Source organism: Populus nigra, chromosome 6 (genome assembly GCF_951802175.1).
Source record: "Populus nigra chromosome 6, ddPopNigr1.1, whole genome shotgun sequence".
In the NCBI taxonomy this organism is placed as follows: Eukaryota; Viridiplantae; Streptophyta; class Magnoliopsida; order Malpighiales; family Salicaceae; genus Populus; species Populus nigra.
Genome location: NC_084857.1, coordinates 471,539 through 497,093, shown reverse-complemented (window position 1 = coordinate 497,093; position 25,555 = coordinate 471,539). Strand labels below are relative to the sequence as shown.

Here is a 25,555-nt window from a genome sequence, read left to right as displayed (position 1 = left end):
GAGAAGTTATTAAGGTTTAATTTGCTTGTTTAATTTTATCATAAGATGTGTTTATATCAGTCACAAATTTAAAAATATTTTAGTTAATTAATATATATTATAGTTTGACATACGCGCGTGCGTACGTACAACATAAAAAAAATTTAAAATCTTGATTAAAAAAATTGTAATTTATAATTAACATACTAATATATATATTATTGAAAACTCTCTTAAAATATTAATTAAAAAAATATAATTTATATTTTTTTAAAAAAATTATTTTCTCATAAATTAAGATATATTAAAAGATACAATAACATATGAGGAAAATGCTCCTATACAATTAAGGACGCGATTAATGAGCCATTAACCAAATTTCTTTTTAATTATTCTATTTTCATTTTTTGTATATATATCTGAATAATTATACGCATCCTTGTCCCGTGTCCACACTAGCTATGCGTACTTATCTGGGCAAGGTGTTATTTAGTAATTCAACTCTAGATTTTTATTTTAAATTAATGGCATGCATGCAATCATGCAAGTCGGTCCAAGATATAAATAATTGGACTCACAAATCATATAGTTTGGAACTCTCTTATTACAAGACATGAATGATTGAATCTTTGCATGAAAATCGTATACTTGATAAGAAATTATCACATGGATTTAATTAGCCTTGGACTAAATCAATAAACACAAATATATATATATATATATTTCTTATGAAGTAACGCTTGCATATGGCACTTCTTAATTGAAATTATATTAAAGTATTATTCTCTTAAGATTTTTTATTTTTGATATTCTCAAATTAAAATTATAAAAAATAAAAATGATGTTTTTTAAATAAAAAACAACTCTTTTTTTACCGAATAAATATCATAGTCACAGTGTGGTGTGGCGTCAGAACCAGAGGCTGAAATAAAGGTTGTCCTGTCAAGAGAGTTATTGAGTTGTGGGCTTTTCTCTGACTCTACACAGAGAGAAATGGAGAGTGATGGCTTCAATCAATGAATCAGGTAACTGTGACGCCATCTTTCATACGTACAGGTATTCTCCCCCGCCACCACAAATCATTGTCTCAGGCAGGCACCGTTTAGCAACTCGGCAGCAACAAATATTATTTTATATATTTTTGTTCGGCACATCACGTTACAAAATGAGCACTCAGCCTTCTTTAAAACTTGACTAAGTTAAATCCAAAACACTGAAAACATAATCTTGCATTCTATGATTCATAAATTGTTTGTCCCACCTAAACCAATGAAGAGAAAAACACATGGCTGGCTAGCTGGCTAGCTTGAACACTCCACAGGAGGCTGGTAGAAAATCAACTAATTCAAACCAAAAAAAATTAATAAAAAGACAAACAAATTAAACCAATTGCAAACATTTCTTGCTAGCTAGCAAAATCTTGAAGCTTCCTTTCCCACTCCCTACGAAATCATCCCTTCACTCGAGGCTTGGACCTGGCACGCGAACATGTCTTAGTCAATTATTTCAAGGTTATTCTCAAGAGGGCACATTAAAAATGTAGCAGTGAAGCTGATAAATGGTTACTTGTTCTGTGTGGGATTAGGACCGCTAGGAGGTATTCTTCTAAGGCTGGCGGCTACAGTCTGTGTTGTGTTCGGCATGCTTTCTTTTGACTCTGAATTCACGAGAACTTGAGAGCTTGGTGACTTGGTTGAAGCCAAAGAGGAAGCTGGCAGATCCCTTGCATGAGCTAAATTAACCCCAGTTGAAAGAAGCATTGCTAGAGCTATTATTGCATAGATAATAGCAGACAATGATTTGAAGCAGCTAGGTTTCATTGCTTTCTTAACTCACAAGATGTCTTCTATGTAGTGAAAGTAGGGCTTGTGCTAGCCAAGATCACTTTGTAATGACTTATATATTGAGAGAAACAGAACATGTAAGGGAGATTATCTCCATATCTTTGTTTTTGCTTTCTTACTAGAAAGTTTATCTCTTCTTTAAATTCAAATTTGGTGTGGGAGTCATGTGATGAATCTTTGACTATTCTGCTTCCAAGTTCCAAAGCTAAACCTAAACCCTGCAGATTTGGTTAGTGAGATTGTTAATATAATTTACCAGTCATGTGATGATCAGTCATGTGATCAAATAGTATGATGATTGGCTGGCTTAGCTTAGGATTCTACTAAAGTGATTTGACAATGGCCTTAATGACACATTTACATTGGTGATGACGTGATTATCCTTATAAACAATTAGCATGGAAGGTGATATCTGCAGAAGAACAGAAATCAGTTTGAAAGCCTGAGGGCTATGTAACTAGAATAATCAGGAGGCTAATCACATTGACTGATTACAGTATTATCAACTGGGAATTAGAAAGATAGCTTTGCAATCTTTGTTTTCATCTGCTTCTACTTTATTAATATTATTTGCACATGGTAGGCAAACTTTAGAGTTCTAGTCATTGCTTTGAGAAGTTAACACTGGTCCAACTTGGATCAGGATGAGCTGGTTTGCAGTACAGAAATAGAGACTCACCTGGTCTGGTTTTTTCCAGTATAAACTCACAGGTCCAGGCTCCAGAGCCAAGTTCATCTCACTACCTTCCTTTTATTACACGTTTTATATGGGAGACATTGTCAGAAAAGTACATGATAATTCAAACTATAGTTCATTAACTCACATCATTTGTATAACTCCTCTGCCCTTTCAAATTTTTTAAAGATTGCGTTTGGTTAGTATTTCAGGGTATATAATAAACGAATACATAAGAAATAGAAATATATTTAGTTGAAGAGTAAAATAAATATTTTGAAATGAGTTTCTATACTTTTAAAACATAAAGTGCTGAAGTATAAGGAGATATGTCTTTTATATCTTTATTATTTCTGTTTCTAACAGTAACCAAACGCAACCTAATGGAATCCAAATCTAAGAGGGAATCAGCAGCAGAAAAATGACTTAGCACGACAGCAAAGAGAGAACACGGTGATCAAATCGAAGTAAAAGCTTGCAGAATGGTGGTTTCTGACGCTTTAAAATTGAAAAGTCCTAACTCCCAAGTTATACAATCTGTAAAAAATGCTAGCACTTCCTTGATCAGGCAAGATAATAGACAAAGTTTTTGAATATAAAATGGACCAGACCAAGAAATTATCAATCACAAGAACGACTCACCTAACATGTTTATTATATCCATGCCTTCATCTCATCTCTGACAAAAACAAAAAGAATAAGCCTTACTCCTCAAGCATAAAACATGTTATTTCCACAGCAAACTTCGCATTCTCTGGCATAATTTTTACTCCTGAAAAACTACAGTAGAATACGCTTCCTAGGTGCTTCGACTATGATAATTTTAGGACAGTTCTTGAAGAATCATATCCACAGAGAAAGCTTCTCGCACCTCACCAATTGCAGAAAGCTCTGTACAGCTTGCACAACTACAATATTTTACTGCAAGAATATCATGCTTTCAATCTAAAAATTTGGATATAAACGGCAAAATTTAGTTGTCTCTTCTGTCTTCTAGCAGCTACGTCAGTTTATCGGAAACCTGGCCGGAAAAAAAAAAACAGTTAGGCAACATAGTATGGAGAGGTCATGATAAAAACAAATGAAGTTATAGCTGTTGGACAACTCACTATTATGAATCAAAACAATCATCAGCACTGTACACGAACTCGAATACTATTTTCTTGTTAGAGGCAGGTGCTCTTCACTTGCAACTTTCATGTTAAAGCCTGATAATGCCTTTCTTAATCCACCATTAGAAACTTGTACGTCTACTATGAATGTTGCGCATACTGGCCGGTGGTCAGAAAACCTGGACTCTCCGCGTACATAAGATAGTTGATGTATCCCACCTCCATGCCAAAGTATTCTATCACACCTGCAATTTTTTTAAGCTATTCAACTTATTTGTAAAAGTTTTTAATTTCAGTGATATAGGTGTAGTTTTTAACTAAATATACCACGCTGGAGTTCTTCTTTTTTTTTGTGTTTCAATAGTCTCTCCAGCGTAAATGTCCGAGTTGTAGGAGTATTTGTATGTTGGTGCGAAGTAGATCTTTCCCTCTTTCCATCCTCCGAACACTCGCCCTGCTTCCCTCTCAATTTTCAGCTGTCAGAACATGGACCGAATTCAGTTTGAGTATGCAGGAAAAAGATAGGAACTGAAACTAGGTACACCTCCATCGAGAGAATAAATACTGTGGCTGTTAATACAAACAAACATTCCTTGTGGTCATTGAATAATAATGAACACTTCTTTAAGTTCCATATAACATTCTTGCAATCCACCCATAGTCAATGTTTGAGATAATCTCGGTTTTTGTTATTTTAACCCTTGGCGAGATTCGCAGAAAAAGATAAGGAAAAGATTTATTCTACAGAGCTGCAGGGAACAAAATGGATGATGCCGTTTTCACATCGCTCCAAGTTCAGAGTTATTCTATTCAAGTTCAAAGAAGGTACCTGATCTTTGTCAAAAAGTGCATCCCAGTTATACTGCTCCAGAAGCTTTCGAGTCTCGGAATAGCTCAAAGCTATCCTGTAATTCAAGTCCCCCAACCATATTACCCGACTAGGGACATCAAAACAGGTTTTAGTGTCAAGGCATTAAATTAAGAAAGATTTTTCAAAGACAGAATTAGACTATTTGTTTAGTGATTTCAGAGATGCTTACTCATGATCCATAATTTTCTCAGGCGCTCGAATATATGGAGATTTGCAAATTCTTGAAAATTGTGTGTTCTTAAGTATCTCTATGACATCCAAATTTCTCCTAAGTTCATCTCCTTCTTTCTCTCCTGACGCCAAGTGACTGCAAACGAAGCAGAAACTTGTCTGATGGAAAGACATGCTAACAGATATACACCCCTGCAACCAGAGAATTAAGTAATTAACAATAATTTCAAATGAGTAAGGTCTATAATTCTGTCTTGATTTTCAAACATGAATCGTGAACAGCTTATGCTCATAAACAATGCATGTCTACGTCTCAAATTACCTTGTTCCCAAGACAGCCTAAGATCCCACGGCCAACGTTAGAGATTCTCAAATGGCTAACATGTTGCACAAGTTCCTTCCTTACCCAAACAGTAACAAATATTCCGACCATTTGTTTCCCTGTTACAAGGCTGTACTTCATCTGGTTGGCGCTAGCTGGAGAGGAAATTTCTGTAGATACATAATTGCTAAGTCCATCTTCATCCTCTTCAGAAGAACAGTAATCCTCAGTCATATTTGCTGGTGGGGGACAAACACAGCAATCCTTGCTATACTTCCTTTCCAATATGGGAGAGCAATTGCAAGTCTTCAGCCTCCGTCCACTCTCAGTCCTGAAAGACTTACAGACCTTTTTAAGAGAAGGTTTTTGGAAGCGAAGTGAGCTGCAAAGGGGTGATTTTGATCCTCTTGAAGCCACACTATATGATCTATTCAGTGATTGATTGATTAAAGCCAGCCATTTTGCGGCAGGTTCATTGTCTTCTGCCACAAGCACATTTCCAGCATTCAATGGAACAATTTCCTGAAAACTGACAATTCAAAAAAGAAACAAAATGAAGAGCAAATCAGCATGCCTCATCGCACTGAAAGAATTTAATATATTGGTATATAACCATTAAAAATAAAATACAAGGATACAGCAGGAAAAGAGGGAGAGAGCATACCCTAAGACATATATATCTGATTCATCATGAACCTGAAGAATATCATCTAGGTTGAGGTCACTGTGAGGAGATTTCCCTCCGACATTCCATGTTGCTACGAAAACTCTATGAAGGGAGAAGTTTTGACCAGAAACTATTAGATTTTTCATATAAGCAGATATATTGAGATTAAAAACAGGACGAAAAAAATATCGAAACTAGGAAATTTAAGAGAAACAGAAGAAAATCCATCTTATGCTTACCTAAATGACTGGGTTTGACTTCTTGGCATTGGAGAGCTTAATTGGTGAGACAAGAGAGACTTGAGCGATGGATCAGAATGTGGTTCTGCAATTGGAAAGAAGAAGATAGGATTTTTAATGAAAAACAAAGCAAAACTTTAAAATTGTAATCTAAATTGAGGACACAAAGCAATTCGCGCAGGAAAAACTTCCTCCGAAGGAATATCATCTGTGGTAGCAGAGAAATCCAAGCATTTCTCAAAGTACACCCACTCGATTCAAAGATAGCAAGTACTTATAAGGAAGAAAGGAAGGAAAAGAAATACCATCCACCTGGGGTGATAGACAGAGAAAAGATATACCGTTCTTGATTCCTTTTCTCCATTGGAAGAAGTTTACAACGAAAATGTTCTCAATTTTGGAGCAAATTGCAAAGATGCTCTCGCCATTGACAACACTTCTACTTTTCCTATCTATGCCTTTCCAACCCTTCATCTTTACATTTTGGACCAGTTTTTTACTTGCCATAGAAGGCAAAAAAAACAGATGAAAATTGTTCGATTTGTGGAAAAAAGAAGATTGAATGGAATCTGATGAAAAGAAAATTATCTCTCTATGAATCTTCCGTTTCAAAAAAACCAAAAAAGAGTGATTTCTTCACACATGAAGATAGAAACAAATCACTGGTGATTCATTACTCACCAGACGAATCAAATGAAACCTTCTCTGCCTTCCTCCCCTTTTCCTCCTTCTGCAAGAAAAATCTTCGAAGAAAAGACTGCAAAAACACAGCAGTAAATGGCTATAGATCGAAAGACTGAACAAGTAATGTATTCTACGTGATCAAAAGCAGTAATGAATGCAATAGCCCCGTGATGGTCACCTGTTCAGTTCCTTAGGACTATGGATCAAAGAAAGGTTGAAAAAAGAGCAGAAACGGAGTAGCAGGAAAGACGAAGATTAAGCGAACAAATAAACCTAGATTTACCTTCTTGTTCTGGTCTTGATTCCTCAGTGTCATGTCTGAAACTGCTCTATTTTCATCAATGACAATGGCCCCAAATCAAAAACCTTCAAAAATAGAGAAAATTCAGTGATTGCATCAGAGTCCATCGCTCGGAAATTCCATAGGAATATTGGGGAAAAACAAGGAAGGGAAGGTTTAAGAGTGACATCGACATAAATCATATCGCAATTAAATAAGGTAATAAATCAAGAGGCCATAAAAAAAAATCAAAGAATATCAATCCATGAACAATCAACCATGCCAATCAATGAACTTATCATTAAAGAATGATCAAAAGAAGGTTCGGAACCAAAAATTCCAGTGTCCATCTTTTCAACCAAGAAACATTCAACGTTCAACAATGCCAGTTGAGTTGATCCAAAACACAGTCAAAAAGAAGAAATGAATTTCAGCCATGAACTCCATTTACCAGAAAACAAGGATCACAGTAGCATCACATCCATGAAAAGATAGGTGATGGAGAGAATCAAAGACATAAATAAGGGCTGCAACCCCATCAAGGAAAGTTGACAGCCCAGATGGGGTTTTCTCGAAAAAGTCAACTTTCTAAGCAAATGCATCTCAGCCAATGAAAACACATAGAAAACTGAGCCAACGCAAGAAAATGCAAGTAGCCAAGGAAAAGAAAAATAAAAATACTTGAAAAGAAAGTAAAAGAACCTGAATATTCTGTTCTAGAACTGAGGAAGGACTGTTGTCTATCTGTAACAAGCAATTAAAAAAGACCCTCTTTACCAACGCAACTGGTGATATTGAAGTTAACGAAAGGTGCGTCTCTGTTTCTATGATTGATGTACGTGCAAAGATCTGACTTGGGTTTTCTCCTTTTCTTAAAAAAAAAAAATTACGGTGTTTAAGTTGCAGTTGTGAGTAAAAAAAATCACATCTTAGAAATGATAAAAAATGTTTTTCATCCTCTCTCTCTCTCTCTCTCTCTCTCTCTTTTTTTCTCGTGTGAGTAAACTGTTCTGTCTTCGCGTATCAAAATCCTGAGTTACATCTTAGATACATTGTTTATGTTCAAACTGGGTTAATAATAAAACAACAGTTGGCTTTTGTTAATACAATTCAGTTTCTTTCTGCCATTGATTTAATCAATTATTTTATGGTTTTGTCGAGAAAATAAAAGCGCAAAAGGAAACAGTCAAGAGTGGGGATCGAATCTTAAATGTCCTTTCAAGAACTTGTTCGTCGTCGAAGGAAGGATTCTGATGGTTTGTTTTCTTGGAAAGGAAATGGGAAAGTGGACCCCCACGTGTATGTGGCCTGCAAAGCAAATATCAGGAGTCATAGAGATGGAAGGAGAGAGATTGTTTTGTGGGGGAAAAGGAGGTAATGGTTTCCTGGCAGTTTTAAAAGTTGAGAGGGAGTGGGTCTTTGCCATCTACTACGACGACTATCAGTCTACAGACAGCATGGATTTCCAGAAAACTCACTTTTGGCCCACTTGAACTTCATTTAATTTCTCTTTGTCGAGAGGATGGTGTTTGAATGCATGGGTTAAGGTGAAGAATCCCTCCCTCCTACATTCCTTCCCCCCTGCTTATCTTCGGTAAGCTAACCCCCCGCTTCTGAAAACCCCGTCTTTTTTCCTGCAAGTTTTGACCTAGCTCACAGCTAGGGAGTTATCTCCATGTAATTTAATCTTGATGTTCAATTACAATGATAATAAACGTGTCAAGGGAAAAAAATAGTAAGGAAAATCATCACATGGCAATTGCTCCAAGAATCAAAGTTAGTATTATGATTTAGTTGAAGAATAAAATGAGTTAACTTGGATTAATTAAAATAAATTACCTTGTTTTAATTTTTAAAAATCAAATTAAATTTTAATTAAATCATCACCGAATTTAATTAAATCAACTTCCACTTGTTTTTTAACTTGATTGTTACTTAGATCTCGATCGGGTTGATCAATGGAACAGCTCCACGAGTTTAATAACATTGCTGAGAATTATCCATCTGAGAAACATTGAAGTAATGATTGAGTCAAAATTCCAAGCATACTTGAATTATTAGTCAAATTCAAAGCCTTTAACCCTAAAACCCTGCTTACGGGGGAGCGTAAATACAAGATTATACATTGCCGATCATAGCATAGCCAGCATATTAAAAGATATATCATATATATAGAGTGGGCATCACTTGTGAGGACCCAGATGCATGGTCCCAGAGACTAGTTTAATGTTTGGAAGATTTGTAAATAGTAGCTATTGTTTTTTGGTGAAGTAAGTAGCTAGCTAGGTAGCATGCAGACACCAAATTCCTGCAATACTTGCATCCATGGAAAAGTACAGGATCCCTAGAATAGAGGAAGAATGGTTGGTTTCAATGGGGGCAAAGGGCCAAAGAGAGCCCCTGCTCCCACAGACAACATGTTTAGGGTTTCTATTTTTGTGCTTCAAAAATCTCATCCATTTCTCAATGAGTTTTGTGTAAATCAAAGACCATGCATCCGAGTCTTGTTTTGTTCGATGTTTACCGAGAGGGACACTCCTTACACAAAATTAGACGTGTAGTTCGAGCATCCCAGGAAACCACCTCGAATCTACTGCCCTTGCTTAGTTTGCCTCGAACAATAATAAATTTTAGTATTTCTTGACTTTCAAGGTATGGAGGGGGTGTTTCACTTGCCATGCATGTATCTTGATCTTCCCTTTCCTTAATTTGTTGTGTAAATTACTTTTTTTTTTCTAAAATATTTTCAGTTTTCTCTTATATTCAGAAACGTATAAGAAAACTTTGATGATCAATCAAGGTTATTTTATCATCAAAGAAAAAATTATAATCTTATTAAAACAAGGGAAAATAACTTGCTGCTTATGAATCTATCTTGTAGGCTCAGCTACAACTAATTATTTCTTGGATTTTCCATTTTAAAAAGTTTTTTTTATATAAATTAAAATTTTATACTAGTGTTCCCGAATATAACAAATTAAATAGACTAATACACATAGATATGTTTAGTTGAAAAATAAAAAATATAAAAGTTTGTATTATTTATTCTCACTATCTCTATCTCTTTTGTTCTACTTTAAAGAAGTGACTAGCTATTACCATACACTCCATGAAAATGAAATAGACACAAGAAGAAAAAAATAGAATGCAGAGAAAATGAAATAATTATTTTCTTATTACCTATACTTATCAAATCTCATGCAACTTTGTTCAGGTTAATTTCATTAACAGAGGACAAAAACGTGGGAAAATCACTTTTTTTTTTAGAAAAATAATTTTAAAACACAGTCTATTTTACATATATATATATAAAAAAAAAGCAAATTTAAGATGAGCATTTTTAGTATTTTTAAACCAGTTTTTCATATGAATTTCATTTTAAAAATGTTCCAAGAAACCGCCACACAGCAAGGTGGAAATCACGTTTCATTTATGTAGAAAATGTATACATGTATAACTGGAAAATCGAGAAGGAAAGAATCATAGCATAAATACAATATATTATATTTATACAATTATGGGTCAATCACGGTATGAAAGGGAAGGGAGGATGGCTAAGAATTAGGAGGAGATTCTATTAATTAGAGCACATATGTAGCTTGGATCGGAAGAATGTGAAGAGTAGCTTTGAAATGAGGCTTTTCTACTCATCACTCATTCAGGTACCTCTTAACTCTATGTGAATTTAAAATAGCTTTATATTTTATTAGTACCGCACCTCATCAAAAATCTCTTATCCATTGCTAAATTGACTAAAGACTTTTCTTTTCTGGTCATATTTACTGGTTTTTTTTTTTTTTTATTCAGAACAAGATCACAAGAACAGTAATGACAATAAAAAGATGTGATGACAATTTTTATGTACTAAAGCGAGGCAATGTTGCTTTCATTTATGTCCTAAATAAATCCATCTTTATGGCGTTGTATGATGTATGGCATATGCGTTTGGTCATGTTAATCACTCTATTATTTATTTCTTGAATAAAAAAGGACACTTATCTCTTATTTTTATTTTGCCCAATCTTGGTATTTATACTACGTGTTAAATTGCTAAAAGTCATAATCTTTCGTTTTCTACTAATAATACTAGATTCACCTTTATTTTAGAACTTTCTTCACTGCGATGTCTGGGCCCAGATCCTATTAAATCAAAAATAGGTTTTACTTATTACGTGATATTTTTCAATGAACACTCTCGTTTTACATGGCTCTAATATCATGTAAAAAACAAATTCAACCCAAAAGTTTAAGCTATTAGGTTAGATTTTAAAATATGATTTATATTATTCTCTAACACATCCCCTCAAGTGAAAGTCATTTGAGCTGGAAATTTATCAAATAAATTTCAAATAAATAGGAATGGACTCTAATATCATGAAAATATTATGAGAAACCACCACACATCGAAGTGGAGAGATCATTTATATAGAAAATGTATACATGTATAGCTGAATAATTGAGAAGGAAAGAATCACAACATAAATACAATATATTACATTCCTATAATTATGGATCAGCCACTATATGGAAGGGAGGATGGCTAAGAATGAGGAGGAGATTCTGAACAATCCTCAGCACATTTCATATATATATATATATATATATATATATATATATATATATATATATATTATCAATGTTCATGCAAAAATAATATTAATCGGCTTCAAAAAATTAGTTATAAGTTACGTTGGAAAGATAAAAGCAAATAGCAGTAGGGAGAAAATATATTAACATGTCCCAAAAAATTTACTATGTTCACTTTAAATAATAATGATTCCTATTTTTTGCAGAAATAATTTTTCTAAGAATTGACAAAAAGTTTTATCTGAGAGTCTCTTCTCCTCCTCTTGAGAGAATACGTTCCTTTATATATATATATATATATATATATATATATATATACTTGTCTATTACTGTTAATAACATCTGACAATGAAAAGTCAGAATATAAATATAACTCCTTGTTTTTACTCCTTATATTACCTTATTACTATAAATAATATGAATATAAATTGAGTCAACCAAATCCATTTTTTCCCTTCAAGTTAACCCACAATAAGGGTCTTTTTTTTTAATCAAATACATAGTGTAACGCTAACGTTACCTGCTCCACACCGAAGTGTCGTTCGTGCTGTTTTCTTCAGAACGTGTCAAGATTCTCGGGGCACAAACATGGTATATTGCTTTTGCAGGCCCCTCTTTTATAGAATTTTGGGTATTTAAACCCTAAAATAATCAGGAAATTCATTCTTCAGTCCTTTATTGCCATATTAATTTGGGGCATGGCTACTTGGGCAGAAATAATTCAAGGATTAAATGTTCCATTCTAGGCATGGTCTGTTCCTCCATAAATTGGCCACGAAAATAGAATTCAGGGCAAGCTGGACTTAGGCAATGGAACGCACCCATTTAAGCCCAAGGGCTAACCTCCTATTACTCATGGGTATAAAACTCAACCCAGCCTTCAATGTCTAGCATACAAGATTATCCGAACTCAACCGAGCCAGAGCCTAGCATAGATCAGATTTTACTTTGAACCCAGCTTTAAAAAAAACACACAAGCAAGCAAACAAAAACACACACTTGAAACAACTTCATTCTTAAATAAAATAAAATAAAATAAAAAGATGATTAGAAGTGAAGAAAAAGATGCCTTCATTGTCTAGCATACAAGATTATCCGAGAAATTCAAAGAAAATACACATCCATTTACGATTTGAAGATCTCTTAGTTTAATTTTCTGGGTTTTCACCATTTTGATCAACGGTTCATAAAATGCTGACCAATTTGACAATACTAATACAGGTAGAAACATAGAACTGGACAATGCTAACACACAAATAGAGAGAGACCTATGGAACACGATGAGTGGTAAGACCAAGCACACACATTATCTATGTCTAGGTACTTGGAAGCTACAAAGAAAAAATAATTGATCGTAAATCTAAGCAAAGAATTTCAAAAGGATAAACAGTTACAGCGGGACCAGATGCATCAAGGCTGCACTGCAGTCATTGAAGAAGGATCAGGTTCATAACCATGTACCCTCAAGCGATAAATGCAGGTAAGTGAGGGGCTTCCATGGTTAGATGTGAAGTCCAGTCTCACTGTGTCAACAAGTCCAGAGGCTGTATTGTCCAATACATTGAAGGTCTGTGCGTTACTTTTCTCGAGGTCATAAGTAAACTCTGTTAAAAGAAGCATCTTCTCTTCATCGTCTGCTGTATGAAGATTGCGGTTCTGCAGCCACCCAGACACCCGGCAGTCCTTAGGAGCAGTTGACCTGTCATAAGCCACACTCTGTCCATGAAAAAACAACAAGAGTCAGTTGGAACCCAAGATATATTGAGAAAAAACACAGATAAAGAATGCTACTATTAGTGAAAAAGAGAGTGTTTGGATTGCTGCCTTGACTACATTCTACTAACCCCTGTTGTGCTAACTGACAACTTTTACAGATTTATCACCACCATAACCATAACAAGCACATATCATCAACTTGGAACTACAAGCATCTCCACAACCATCACCACCCATACCGCCATTACTGCGGTATGAAATCCTTAATCTCCAAACATCCCCTTCATGCTATATTTTTTCACACTTAATAGTTTTCAAATACATCACCATCATACAACTGATTAGGAACTAATAACATCAATTCTAAACTTTTACCATAACAAACTTTGAGATGCCCCTGGGAATACACAAAGGAGAATAGGATTGCAGAACTTTAAAGTGTTTCGTGCGAGAAGAGTGTTTCACATTTAAACAGCCAAGTGGTGTATAACAAATTTCCATAAAGGAGGGAAATGGTCAAATTCCAATTTAACAGAAACAGAACATTGAAAAAAGTAAAGACCAAAACCAAAATCAAATAAAAGTCTCCCAGTATTCACCACAAGACCAAGTTTCACTCATCTAACCCTTTTCCAATAAAGTCCAAAAGACATCAGAACTAAGGATAACATGCATTGCTCACCAAAATTTCAACAGAATCTTACAAAGCAAAAATTGCCAAATCCACAAAAATTTGGGTCCCAATTTCATTTTCAATACAAAGCATCAATGCTCTATGTATAACCACTGCTGGGAGGTTACATGAGGAGGCTCTCTCGAAGAGGTGCCTCCAAGTTTCTTATAAGTGAAGGACAGAATAGATTTTGTATGCAAAAAAGAGGCTAATGGAAAAGCTTGCACGGATCAAAACTCAACAGGTTAAAGTGGCTAGAGTGGGGACTTTGGTGACAAGAGTATCATATTGGAGATTTTTTGATGCAGAAATAAGAAGATGCATAAGGAGAATTAGCTTAGTATCATTCCAGGACAACAATGTTTGATTTCTAAACAGTTAACACACAACAAGATTGTTCTTCACTTAGCACAGTAGTAGTTTTATTGGAATTTGAATAGGACGGATGAAGATACCTAGACCAAATTTGTTTTGATAACTTGCTCGTGATCATTCTTTTATATTATTCATTCTCCCTTGGTTTTAACAACCATGTAACACTTCTTTCTCCAACCTCTCAGTTGATCATCTTTAGTTGACACTGAGAAATCAAATCGATACAGAATACTCCCTGTCATTCAATCTTCACTTTCCAAAAGACTCATCATTCACCTAATCATCCTTATCTTGTACTTGTAATCCCAGAGTCTTGCCCGTAGTCACTAAGAAAAAGCATCCGAGAAATATTTTCACACAGTATGGGAACTATATAACTATTGCAGCATCACATTTGAGGTATAGGATTGAAACCCTAAAGATGTATAGGTTAGGGCCATGTCTTTTGGAATATTTGTACAACACTAATTCATCTTACTACTAAATTTGAAATCATGGAAGTTTTAAGAACACTAAACTTTGACAAAGTAAATAAAATGAACGAAAAGTCATCTTCACAGCTTAAGCTTACTACTAAATTTGAAATCATGGAAATTTTAAGAACACTAAACTTTGACCAAGTACATAAAATGAACGAAAAGTCACCTTCACAGCTTAAACACCATACTAACTAACTCTGCAATGTGAATAAGCACAGAATGAAATGAAGATAGTACCTTAGCAACGTGTTCCAGCGTAACAGCTTCAGGAACAATAGCACCTCGCAGCTTAATCTGGACAAACCCACTACTTCCCTTCAAAGCAAAGCACTTCCCAGGCTCCCCAAAACTTGGTTTTAGCATCTCATCAGCATTTGGATGAACCCCTCTGCCCTTCAAGAACCAGTTAACCCCTCTCCCAGCCATATAGGGATCAGAATGCTTCACAACCATTCCACCACTAGTTGCCAGCGCATAGTCCACCCTCCCAAGCCCATCAGCCGCATGCTTCTCAATCTCTTTCTGCACTATCTCCCTCGCATACACCATTATATCATCCAAACTCACATCACTCCCATCAAATTCCCCACCCTTTGCCTTCTTAAACTGCTCATAGAACTTCTCAAAATCCTCCTTCGACAACCAATCACCAGCTTTCAACTCTCCAATTTTCTTTTCCAACCCTTCACTTCTCTCCACTAATTTCCTCAACTCCTTCTCCAAGATCACACCTTTATCATCAATCTTCTTACTCATTTCCCTTCTTAACCCACCGACTTCACTCTCGATCTTCTTATCAACAACTTCCACTTGAACCTGGATCATTTTCACCGCGGTTTTCACCATTGACTCCATTTCCGCTATCCTCCCATCAAATTCAGATAACCCCATTTGTGTCCCCACACTAGCACTTTCAATACCCCCTGATTTCACAGCCAATTTCCTAACCATCTGCACTAACCCTGCCAAAACAAGCAAAAGCACAAAATTCTTAGTAAACACACTCACCACCTTCATCCACCGCGGTTTCTCCACCTTCCTCGCCCTCCGCGGCGAAATTGTTGAGCTCGTCTTCTTCACTTGAAGATCTTTCACGGTCCTCTCCAGAATCGAGTGATGACTTAGATCCCTGCTCGCAGCGGCGGTGACTTTGGATTTTCCGCCGCCGCCGTTGATTTGTTGTTCACTCGGCACTACTAATTCGATGTTGTTGCTTGGTGATTTCTTGTCGGAAACCACTACCGGTCTCCGCCTTGCGGACCCTGGATTCGCCGTGATCGACACCGTTGAAGCCGACATTTTGAAGTAATTAGGGTTTTTAATCGAAGAGAGTTGAAGAAAGATACCCTAATTGGATCGAATTGGGAATTGTACGAACTGCAAGAGAGAGGGGGAGAGATTTTGGAGGGATGTTAAATTGAAATAGAAACAAACCGCAAACTCTTCAGCTGGGGATTTATTTTTGTTGTTGGGAAGGTTCGTTTGAAACGACGTTGTTTTCATGTACAGTAAATCAAGCGACGGTGTGTCGTATAAATTGGGTTACCCAACGAGGTTACGAGGGTGTTTGAATGCGAGGTAACTTGTGTTTTTTAAGTAAAAAACATGTTTTTATAGTTTTTAGAGGTATGGTGTATACTTAAAAGGTATTGTACATTTGATAAAAAGCCACCATACCTCTAAACCAAACAAGCCCTATAACAACCATGTTTCATTTAGAAAAGTCAATTTCAACCGACCCTAAATTAACGTGACTCAAAATAAATAAATAACTTTAAAATTTAAAAAATATTATATTTATATTAAATTAAATATATATTAAATAATTTTAAATTATAAATTTAGATAAAAGGTGAGATTGAGTTATCTTTGTTTAAGGATAATGTAGTCTTTTCACCGTGATATAAATATCTTTTAATGATTGTACATGGTTATTTTGATAATTGTATTTTTTTATTCACAATAAATTTATCAATCTAACCCTTAAATAAATAATCTAATATCTTGTGCACAATGATGTTCTTGTATTTTTATATTTGATAAAACAATAAAATTACTGCATTATCTTTGCCATTCAATTTTTTTAGTTTTGGCTTCAAGGGCTTGGTTATAATCTAATCATAATTTATTTGATATTATTGTTTAGTCCTAAGAATATTTTCGGTTTTGTACAAAAAAACAAAGAAGTCGATGATATGTGTCTCGCGTGTGTCAGCCACCTTGCTACCTTTTGACAACGTGTGTGACTAGTTTCGATAGATGTAACCATGATTTCACCGCATTATTTGATTTGTCTCCTCGTCCTCTTCCTCTTCGGGGTGGCCCATGTATATTGGTTCCTAGTGGTTTGACAAAACAAAGTGTTTTTCTTTTATTTATTTAATTTTATTCTCTTTCTTTTTCAAATTATGTGTTGTCCAAACAAAAAATCATATCAGTCCTTCAAATTATTTTTTCTTTTGATTCAATACCTCTTCTCTTCTTTTATCTGCAATTGTTTCATTTACATTAATGATTTCTAATTGAATTTTATTTTCAATTTCATCCCTGGTTATTTGATTTTTTTAATTTGTTTTCAAATATGGTCTTAGTTCTTTTAATTGTTATTTGTTTTGAATAGTTTTCTTGATTGATTTTTTTTTCAATTCCACCCATAAATATTTTATTTCATTCCCCCCCCCCCCTAAACATCCCCCCCCCCCCTTAAACATTTAATCTCATTTAATTTTTATGTTGAATCTAGTCACAATTCTTTTAATTGCTATTTTTTTTGTATTGATTTTTTTTTCTCAATTTCATCCCTCAATATTTGTTTGATTAAGAATCTTGCTTCTTTGTTTTTTCAAGGTTGCCTCCAATAAGGTCACCCCGTAATTTGGTCAATAAATCTAAAGGATTAGTCCAAGTTGACTCCTGTTTTTTTAAAAGTATTTTTTTGAATATATTTTTTGCTAATATTTTTTTTCACTTTCTTATTTATAGGATCATCCCAATTTTATTTTCTAGGTCGTGTGTGTTGATTTGTTGACCTGGGTTGGCTACCGAGTTCGCTCGAGGCTTTTTTTATTATCTTTTATTTACAAGTTTTTAAATTTATATTTTAAAATTGGCTTACAATAAACTTCTTGATGGGACCCAAATCTAAGATTTTATAGGTTGTGAGTTTTTTAAAATTTGACCATGTTCAAGATGTTTGCCCGGGTTTGCTTGGTGTTTACAGATATTTTCAATTTCACCCCTGTGATTTTTTTAATCTTTAAAATTTGATTCTTATTCTTTTAAGATATTTATTTTATTTGAGATTTGTTTTTTCATAAAATAACATCCTCTTTGAGTTTTTTTTTCTATCAAGTTTTTTCCTCATTATCTTTTTTGCTTTTTCAAGTTTTTTCTATTAATATTTTTCTACTGATCTCACTCTTTAAAATCAAATTGACTGAAAATTGTGCTTCTTAATTGAATCTGGATAAAAAACTTCACAGGATGCATTTTTAGAGATTCAACCAAGTTTGAGAGATTTGTTGGGTTTACCTGTTTTTTGTTTTTTTTAATTTGATGTTTTCTTATTTTTTATCATTTTTTTTTACTTTTGTTTTGTTTGATTTTACTAGGTTAGCCCATAATAATTTTTATTTTATTTTACATCTTGTAACTTTTTTTAATTTATAAATAATCTATCATATTACAAATGATTTTTAATTTCAACTCCATATAATATTTTTAATCTTTTAAATTTGATCATAATTATTTTAATTATATATTTTTTTGTTTGAGATAAACTTTTTTAAAATTTATTCCTCGGTGGGTTTTTTCCTGTTATATTTTAGCTCTATTTTTTTACTGTTTCTTTTTCTTTACAAGTTTTTTTATTAATAGTTTTTTCAATGATTATATCCTTCAAAATTAAATCAGATGATATTTAAGCTTTTTGATTGAATTTAAATTTATAATTTTAAAAGTTGCGAGTTTTTTAGATTATACTAAGTTTAGGACATTCATTTGAATTTTTTTGTTTTTTTTTAAACTTATGTTTTTTTTTTAAATTTATCTTTTTTTTCTGATTTTTCTTTAGTTAGGGCAGTTTTGAATTGTTTAATAATTCAAATAAACTCGGGTGTAAATTTTTTTTTACTTAAATTATTATTTCAACCAATTACTTGAAACTTGATTTATTTTTAACCTATATAATATTTTTACAAAAAAAAAAAAATTAGCTTGGCCCGCTACGACCCGTAGACAGCATATCTAGTTTCATTCATCTCGTTAGCAACCCTCTGTTAGTTTCTTGCTCTCCAGCCGAACTGTTAAGCCTTAAAACGAGGAGCAAAAGCAGACTCAGAGAGAGACAGAGAGGCCAAAAGGGTGTCTCTTTTTCCACTGAAAACGTTGCTAAAACTTTCAAGTTTAACCAGTCCAGAGCTGAGGGAAGTGAGAGCAGCCACGAGCCCAAGAAGAAGAAGTTGAGGCAAAACAATGCAATGGTGATGTAGTCAACACCACGGCTTATGTTCAGGTATTTTTTTTCTTTTTCCTTTTGTTTTCAAAGGTTCTCTTTTATGGAGGAATACAATACTTGTGGTTTTTTTTGTGATCATTGTGTTTTTTTTTTGTTTTCTTGATTAGATTTTGGGGACTGGAATGGATACTCATGATACATTGCCTTCAGTTTTGCTCTTTCTTGACAACCAAAGGTTTATATTTAATGATGGAGTGGTAATCGTTAATGGGTTGGTGCTGTAATTTGATGTTAAAGAGAGCGACTTTTTGAAGGTGTGATGTTGCTTTTAATGATTGTGATGTTGGGGTTTGCAGGGATTGCAAAGATTTTGTGCCGAGCATAAAATTAAGCTATCAAATGTTTGTGGTATTTAAGAATGTTCAGTTTTGGTGAAATTCAATTGCTTTGGTTTTGGTGGGATTATTGATGTTGTGGATTTAAATTTAAATTGATTATGTATCTCTCTCGTGTCTGCACGGAGACAACAGGTGGACTTCCAGGTTTATGTTTTTTAAACTTTTGGTAGATAAGCTATATATTGTGTTATAGGCTTAAATTCTCTTTTAATTGCAAGTCTTGACAAACAAGAAATTAGTAGTTCAATATGATAAGAAGTCTTAATCATTAATATTAGGGTGTTCAAGCAATGGTTGTTGCATAAAAGCGGCTTAATTACTAAGATTTTATCCTATCTCTTGGGCTTGCTTCTGACTTTGGCTGGCGTGGGAGAAGGAATGTCTGTAAGTATCATCAAATTCTCTTTACATACACCTGCTTTCTTTGCCATAGTTTGTTCTCTAATGAATTGGGAAATGTAGAGGAAGTTGATCGTAATCGTAGTTTATTTTGTTTCCAAGGTCAGTCTATGGGGTCCTTCAGATCTTAAGTTTATGAATTGCATGAAATTAGGGGAAAATTCAACAAAGAAAAAGCTGATGCTCTTGGTCTCACAGTCAAGGAAAAGTATAGAATACTGCAACGTGGAGACTCTGTTAAGTCAGATTTGTTAGATATTATGGCGAGTTCAAAATCAGCATAATGAGAATGCAAATATCATATTTTTCTCCCCTAATGTTTAGTGTTTTATACCTATTTGATGCTTAAATGTACTCATTATTTTTATATTTCGATTCAGGATGTAAATGGAAGTGTTAAGGGCAAAATAAAGTTAATTGGGCAATTATGAACAGTTTCGACACTGCTTTGTAATCTGGGCATAACTCTCTCATATGAGCTTTGATTGAGATGATTCAAAATGCTATGGAACCCTAAGAAAAAGCTCTACAACTTTCATGTTTTGAGTTTTGAGAGATACGGATTATTGAGCCAAATCATGTGCTTTGAGTATTGAATGTTCTTCGGTGTCTATTTTCATGATTGTCTCATTTAATTACCAGGAAGCCTACTTGTTTATTATTTGTTGCAATTTATTGCTAAGTTAGATATCAAATCCAAATTGTTTGATCTCTCTAATTTATGAAGCAACTAAGGTTTAATGATTCGCTGCTTCAGAAATTAATAAGTCCTAGGAGAGTATTTGACTAAATTGAATGCAACAACTTGTGCTTGTATTGTTTAGCTTCATTAATCTCTCTAATTCTTAAGGCTGCTACTAAATTAAATTTTTAGCGCTTGTCTTGAGTTGTTTAGTAGTTAGAGTTAATTAAATTGTTTGTTTTCTAATTAATTGCAACTAAGGAGAGATAGGAAAATAGTTCCAATGGTGAATGTTAAAAGTATGAATTCATATATATATGCATCGATGATCAACTGTAAAATACCCGATGGTGGATGCTAACTTGGACCAAGGTTTATTCTTTTGATTGATTTTGATATTTTAATTTGAGTTGTTTTCTTAAAATTATTTTTGTTATGCTCGAAGTCCCCATCTTTGTTCATGTTGCACAAAAATAGGTTAGATAATTTATGTGGGAACGATCCTTACTCGTACTACTATATATATTTTTAAGAGTCTAGGTTTTGTTTTTTGTGACTTGCGACAGCACACCACAGCATTACAAGAAAAAACTTTAAGGCCCTCTTATATGTTTTTCTATGTATGAAATTTGCTACGTGTTATGATTTAACATATGGATTTGTTGTCTCATTGTTTAGGTACACCCAAGTGATGTATTTGGTCCTTCAATTCCTGGTCCTATTGTTTTTATTGTTGACTGCCCAACAGAATCTCATGCACGAGTTCTATTATCCTCGGAGTCTCTTAATGGTTATTATTCAAACTTATCTGGTAATCCACCACTGAGCACCAAGGTTGTAAATTGTATCATTCATTTAACTCCTGCTTCTGCTGTAAGCAGTCCCAGTTATGAGAAATGGATTCAGAAATTATATTCAGCTCAGCATGTCATGGCTGGCCATGCAATGTGAGTACCTTCCTTGACACTTCTTTGAAAGGTTTTTCCATGCCCCTAGACTGTTTGGTGATTGCTTTTGGGTACACTTGTTATTTGCAGGAAATTCCAATCCTAAAATCTAGTGCAAGAATTGCTGCACAACTTAATTATTTGTGTCCCCAGTTTTTTCCAACTCTTGCTTGTTTGTCCCTTCATTACCATAATAATGAAATGCAGCCCTCTCCTGCTTCAAGTGAGTTTTGCTCACTCTTAGAGAAAGGTTTTGGGACTCTCAGGAGTTTGTTGTCATTCTTAAAAAAAATTGGGGCTGACCAAGAAATCAATTTCTTTTGTTATACAGGATCCTGTTTCAAAGCTTTCTCAAAGCATATTTGCTGAAAATCTCCTGAAGGTATAAAAACCTTTACCTTTCCACCTTACTTTTCCAACTTAAGTTTATCTATTATCTTTGTCCAATAAGTGCCTTCTTTTTTAAACCATGTCTTAAGATTTCCCTGCAATAACATTTTCTGAAAATGCTAAACAAAATTCACTTGACACGAGAGCCATGAGTTTAGAGAGTGTATAAAACCAAGCAATATAGTACTTTCAGCTTTTCTTTTCCTGTGTGTACTATGAAGCACTTATCTTAAAAAAAAAGTTTTGTGAACCTGTCTCGTCCAACTTTTCAGGTTTATTTCTTTGTTCTGTAGCTAGGGTATTAACTACAATTATTTCTTCATTAATGCAACAAAATAGATTTTCAACTTATACAATAGACTCCTTGGGTCCTTCCTTTTAATAACAGTGTTTCTTGCTAACATATTTTCATAGTTCAATTTACGTCCTCATGCTCATCTTGGATTGGACAAATCCAATGTTCCAAGTCTCATAGCCCCTTCAGATGTCATCAATGAGTTGCTCCTAGATATTCCTGAGATTGTAGATGCTGCCTAGCATGTCAACAAGTTCTGGAAAGAGCCTAGAGAAACAAAAGAGGATACAACTTTCATTCAAGATGCTAAAGTTGGGTTCGAAGACCAAACATTTGATGGGAACACTCTCCCTACATGTTTGGAAAATGTACAGAGAGATGACTTATAGATTGTTCTTCTAGGAACTGGTTCATCCCAACCTTCTAAGCATCGAAATGTTAGTTCCATATATTTAAATCATTTCTTGAAGGGAGATCACTGCTAGATTGTGGGGAAGGCACCATAGCACAACTGAAAAGAAGGCAGCGTCAGAAATTCTAGTAAATACAGCTTGTATCGTTATGATAAGCCAATTTTTATTCTTCTAACATTATGATTGTTGTCTTTTGAGTACAGATATGGGAAGGAGGGTGCTGACAATGCTGTGAGAAATCTGACATGTGTTTGGATCTCTCATATTCAAGCTGATCATCATGCTGGGTTCGTAAGAATACTTGCTTTGCAGCAAGATTTGTTAAGAAGCAAGATTTGTTAAGGGGAGTTCCACTTGAACCCATGCTGGTTATAGGGCCAATGCAGCTTAAGCGATTTCTTGATGAATATCAAAGACTTGAAGATCTAAATATGCAGTTCCTTAACTGTAGAGACACCATGGTTGCTTCATGGAATTCTTTTGAGGGTGATACCGAGGGCATAAACAATAAAGCTACAAATAATTCCGGGTTGACTTCATTTTCTGAAGAAAGCTTTTCTCAGGGCTGCTCAAAAAGATAGAAACTGAACGAGCCTGTTGGCAATGTTGTGGCTTATTCTTTACTGAAGAGCTTGAAGAAAGTTCTCGGTGAAGCAGGGCTGGAGAAACTAATCAGTTCTCCAGTTGTGCACTGTCCTGAGGCATTTGGTGTTGTCTTGAAAGCAGAGAGAGAAACAACAGTGCTGAAAAAGTGATACCAGGATGGAAGCTTGTGTACTCTGGTGACACTAGGCCATGCCTGGAGCTGATAGAAGCAGTTCATGGAGCAACAATTCTTGTACACGAGGCAAGTACCTGTGGCCCCATAATTTACGAATGAACACATAATAAGCCAGGGTTCTTCATGGCTTAAATTTTAGCATGCTTTCCATGTGATTGTGGTGACATATACATGGTTGCCTTTCAAAATCCTTTTTTATTTTACAAATGAAGAAAATAAGACTATGAAACCTTTGTGGCTCCTTTTCAGCTTTCGGTTAATGGCTTTCTTTGTGCATTAGGTAGCTATTCAGCTTAAGGAGATTGCATGAGCATCAGACCCACCACATCTATGATCTTCTATTTTAGAACTTTTAGTGTTAGCTCATGTATTATTCGGATCATTTTGACGCTCATAGTGATAATTTTTGCTCATCTTTGCTAAACTTCAATTGAAGCTCACAGACTTGGTAAAGAAAGTCAGAAACACTGCATGATTAATTAACAGGATTGATTTTGATTTCCAGGCAACTTTTGAGGATGGGATGCGAAGGGAGGCTGTAGCAAGAAACCACAGCACAACTAATGTAGGAGGCCACAGGAGCGGGAGATTCTGCTGATGCATGCCGCCTTGTTCTCACTCGCTTCAGCCTAAGATACCCCAAAATCCCATCACTTGATGAGATTAGCATTCAGAAAACTTGCATTGCTTTTGACCTTGTGGGTATCAACATAGCAGATTTGCCTGTGCTCCCAAATGTTCTTCCATACCTCAAATTGCTTTTCAAAAAGGAGATGACAACAGATATATCATATGATGTTACTGATGCAACTCCATAGTCACTGTCTTTTGCTTATAAAATCAGAGTTCTATCAAAATTATATATGATTTTTGTTTCGTCCAAGTTCTTAGAAGGCAAAATGACTATTAGCCATATCTTTATCGCAGTTCGCAAGGGAAAACACTGCTTTCTTTGAAGAAAAAAAAGGGTCCCCGTGGTGGTGTGTTGAGGTGTAGCTAAAAATATGTTTTATTCCAAATATAATTTTAAAAATATTTAGTTATATCCTCTTAAAATTCTAAATATTGATTATAAAAAAATTAAAATTTATAATTTCTTAAAAAACTTGTATTTTTAAATCATAACACGATGCCAAAATTACACTAAATACAAATACAACAAGAGGGATAATTCACTACACAGTGCCACGCATGGCACAGACAAAACACGGTGAAGCAGAGAACTTCAAAACCAAACATGAAACTGCACAACAAATCTCAGCTAACATGGTGATCAACTTTTTGTCTCGATCAAGTCCCTAAAGTTTCAATAATTCTCGAATGAGTTGTGCATCTAAACTTTTCACAATTTCTTAACGGAAATACCAATAAATCATCTACAAAAATGACATAGTTCTTAAGTGTGAGGACGGAATCCGTTAACAAACATGGGTGATGGGATTCAACTGGAAATTTCATGAATATTGAAGCCTGATTGAGACAAAAAAAAATGATAGGAAACTCAATGGAGAACCTCTATAGAGTTGGGGGACTTGTTTGAATTTTTTACATCTAGATATTAGAGTGCCACGTGCCAACAGAGGGTTAAATTGTCTTAGAAAAACCGCAGCGAGGGAGAGAGCGGAGAGAATATTATTATGATCCAAAAACTTCCAGACTTTACAGTAGAGGACAAAACTCTCTTTGGTTTGGAGTTTTTTTTGGGTCGTGAAAAGCCTGCCTTAGTAATTTTTTATTTTTTAGGTTATGTTCTTCTGAGGTCATACCTTTTGTTTCTTCATGAGCTCTTCTTTTTCTATGTTCCAACACTTTATAAATGCTATCATATTTGTCAAAATTATGTGTTCAGCTAAATTTTATTTTATTTTATTCTTGAATTATTTTGATGTGATGTCAAAAATAATTATTAAAAATAAAAAATATTTTTTTGATGCAATTCCTAGTAAAAAATATTTTAAAAATAATCACCATCATACTTTTAAACACCGTCTAAATCCAGCCTGACTCGGGATCTAGTTTAAAGCTCAATTAATAGGTTCAACTATTAATCTAGGTTAATATAAAATAATATCGTTTTAATATTTAAATAAAATAAAATAAAATGATATTATTTTAAAAT

At 34.4% G+C, this 25,555-nt stretch overlaps 2 protein-coding genes, 1 long non-coding RNA gene and 1 pseudogene across 5 annotated transcripts; 1 reads left to right on the top strand and 3 right to left on the bottom strand.

The window, feature by feature from the left end:
• Positions 1-1,178: 1,178 nt before the first annotated feature.
• On the bottom strand, positions 1,179-2,378 carry LOC133697564 (uncharacterized). The gene is made up of 2 exons (XR_009842896.1): positions 1,546-2,378; positions 1,179-1,454 (listed from the first exon to the last, which is right to left on the bottom strand). It is a non-coding gene; the product is annotated as an uncharacterized LOC133697564 (long non-coding RNA).
• A 580-nt stretch (positions 2,379-2,958) lies between these two features.
• On the bottom strand, positions 2,959-7,679 carry LOC133697563 (type I inositol polyphosphate 5-phosphatase 10-like). 3 transcript variants are annotated; one of them, XM_062120204.1, is made up of 11 exons: positions 7,548-7,679; positions 6,849-6,931; positions 6,563-6,638; positions 5,882-5,966; positions 5,640-5,744; positions 4,976-5,504; positions 4,652-4,845; positions 4,441-4,549; positions 3,939-4,087; positions 3,609-3,856; positions 2,959-3,520 (listed from the first exon to the last, which is right to left on the bottom strand). In XM_062120204.1, the coding sequence occupies exons 2-10, from the start codon at positions 6,879-6,881 to the stop codon at positions 3,655-3,657; spliced, it is 1,482 nt and encodes a 493-aa protein (XP_061976188.1). In that variant the 5' UTR covers positions 6,882-6,931; positions 7,548-7,679; the 3' UTR covers positions 2,959-3,520; positions 3,609-3,654. The 3 variants fall into 3 exon arrangements, with proteins under 3 accessions (XP_061976188.1, XP_061976189.1, XP_061976187.1); XM_062120205.1 differs by lacking the exon at positions 7,548-7,679 and adding an exon at positions 7,297-7,482 and having other exon boundaries at positions 4,441-4,516; XM_062120203.1 differs by lacking the exon at positions 7,548-7,679 and adding an exon at positions 7,297-7,481.
• A 4,856-nt stretch (positions 7,680-12,535) lies between these two features.
• On the bottom strand, positions 12,536-16,170 carry LOC133697450 (SUN domain-containing protein 1-like). The gene is made up of 2 exons (XM_062120000.1): positions 14,913-16,170; positions 12,536-13,148 (listed from the first exon to the last, which is right to left on the bottom strand). The coding sequence occupies exons 1-2, from the start codon at positions 15,972-15,974 to the stop codon at positions 12,843-12,845; spliced, it is 1,368 nt and encodes a 455-aa protein (XP_061975984.1). The 5' UTR covers positions 15,975-16,170; the 3' UTR covers positions 12,536-12,842.
• Positions 16,171-22,841: 6,671 nt separating this feature from the next.
• Positions 22,842-24,293, top strand: LOC133697996 (tRNAse Z TRZ4, mitochondrial-like; annotated as a pseudogene).
• The last annotated feature ends 1,262 nt before the right edge of the window (positions 24,294-25,555 follow it).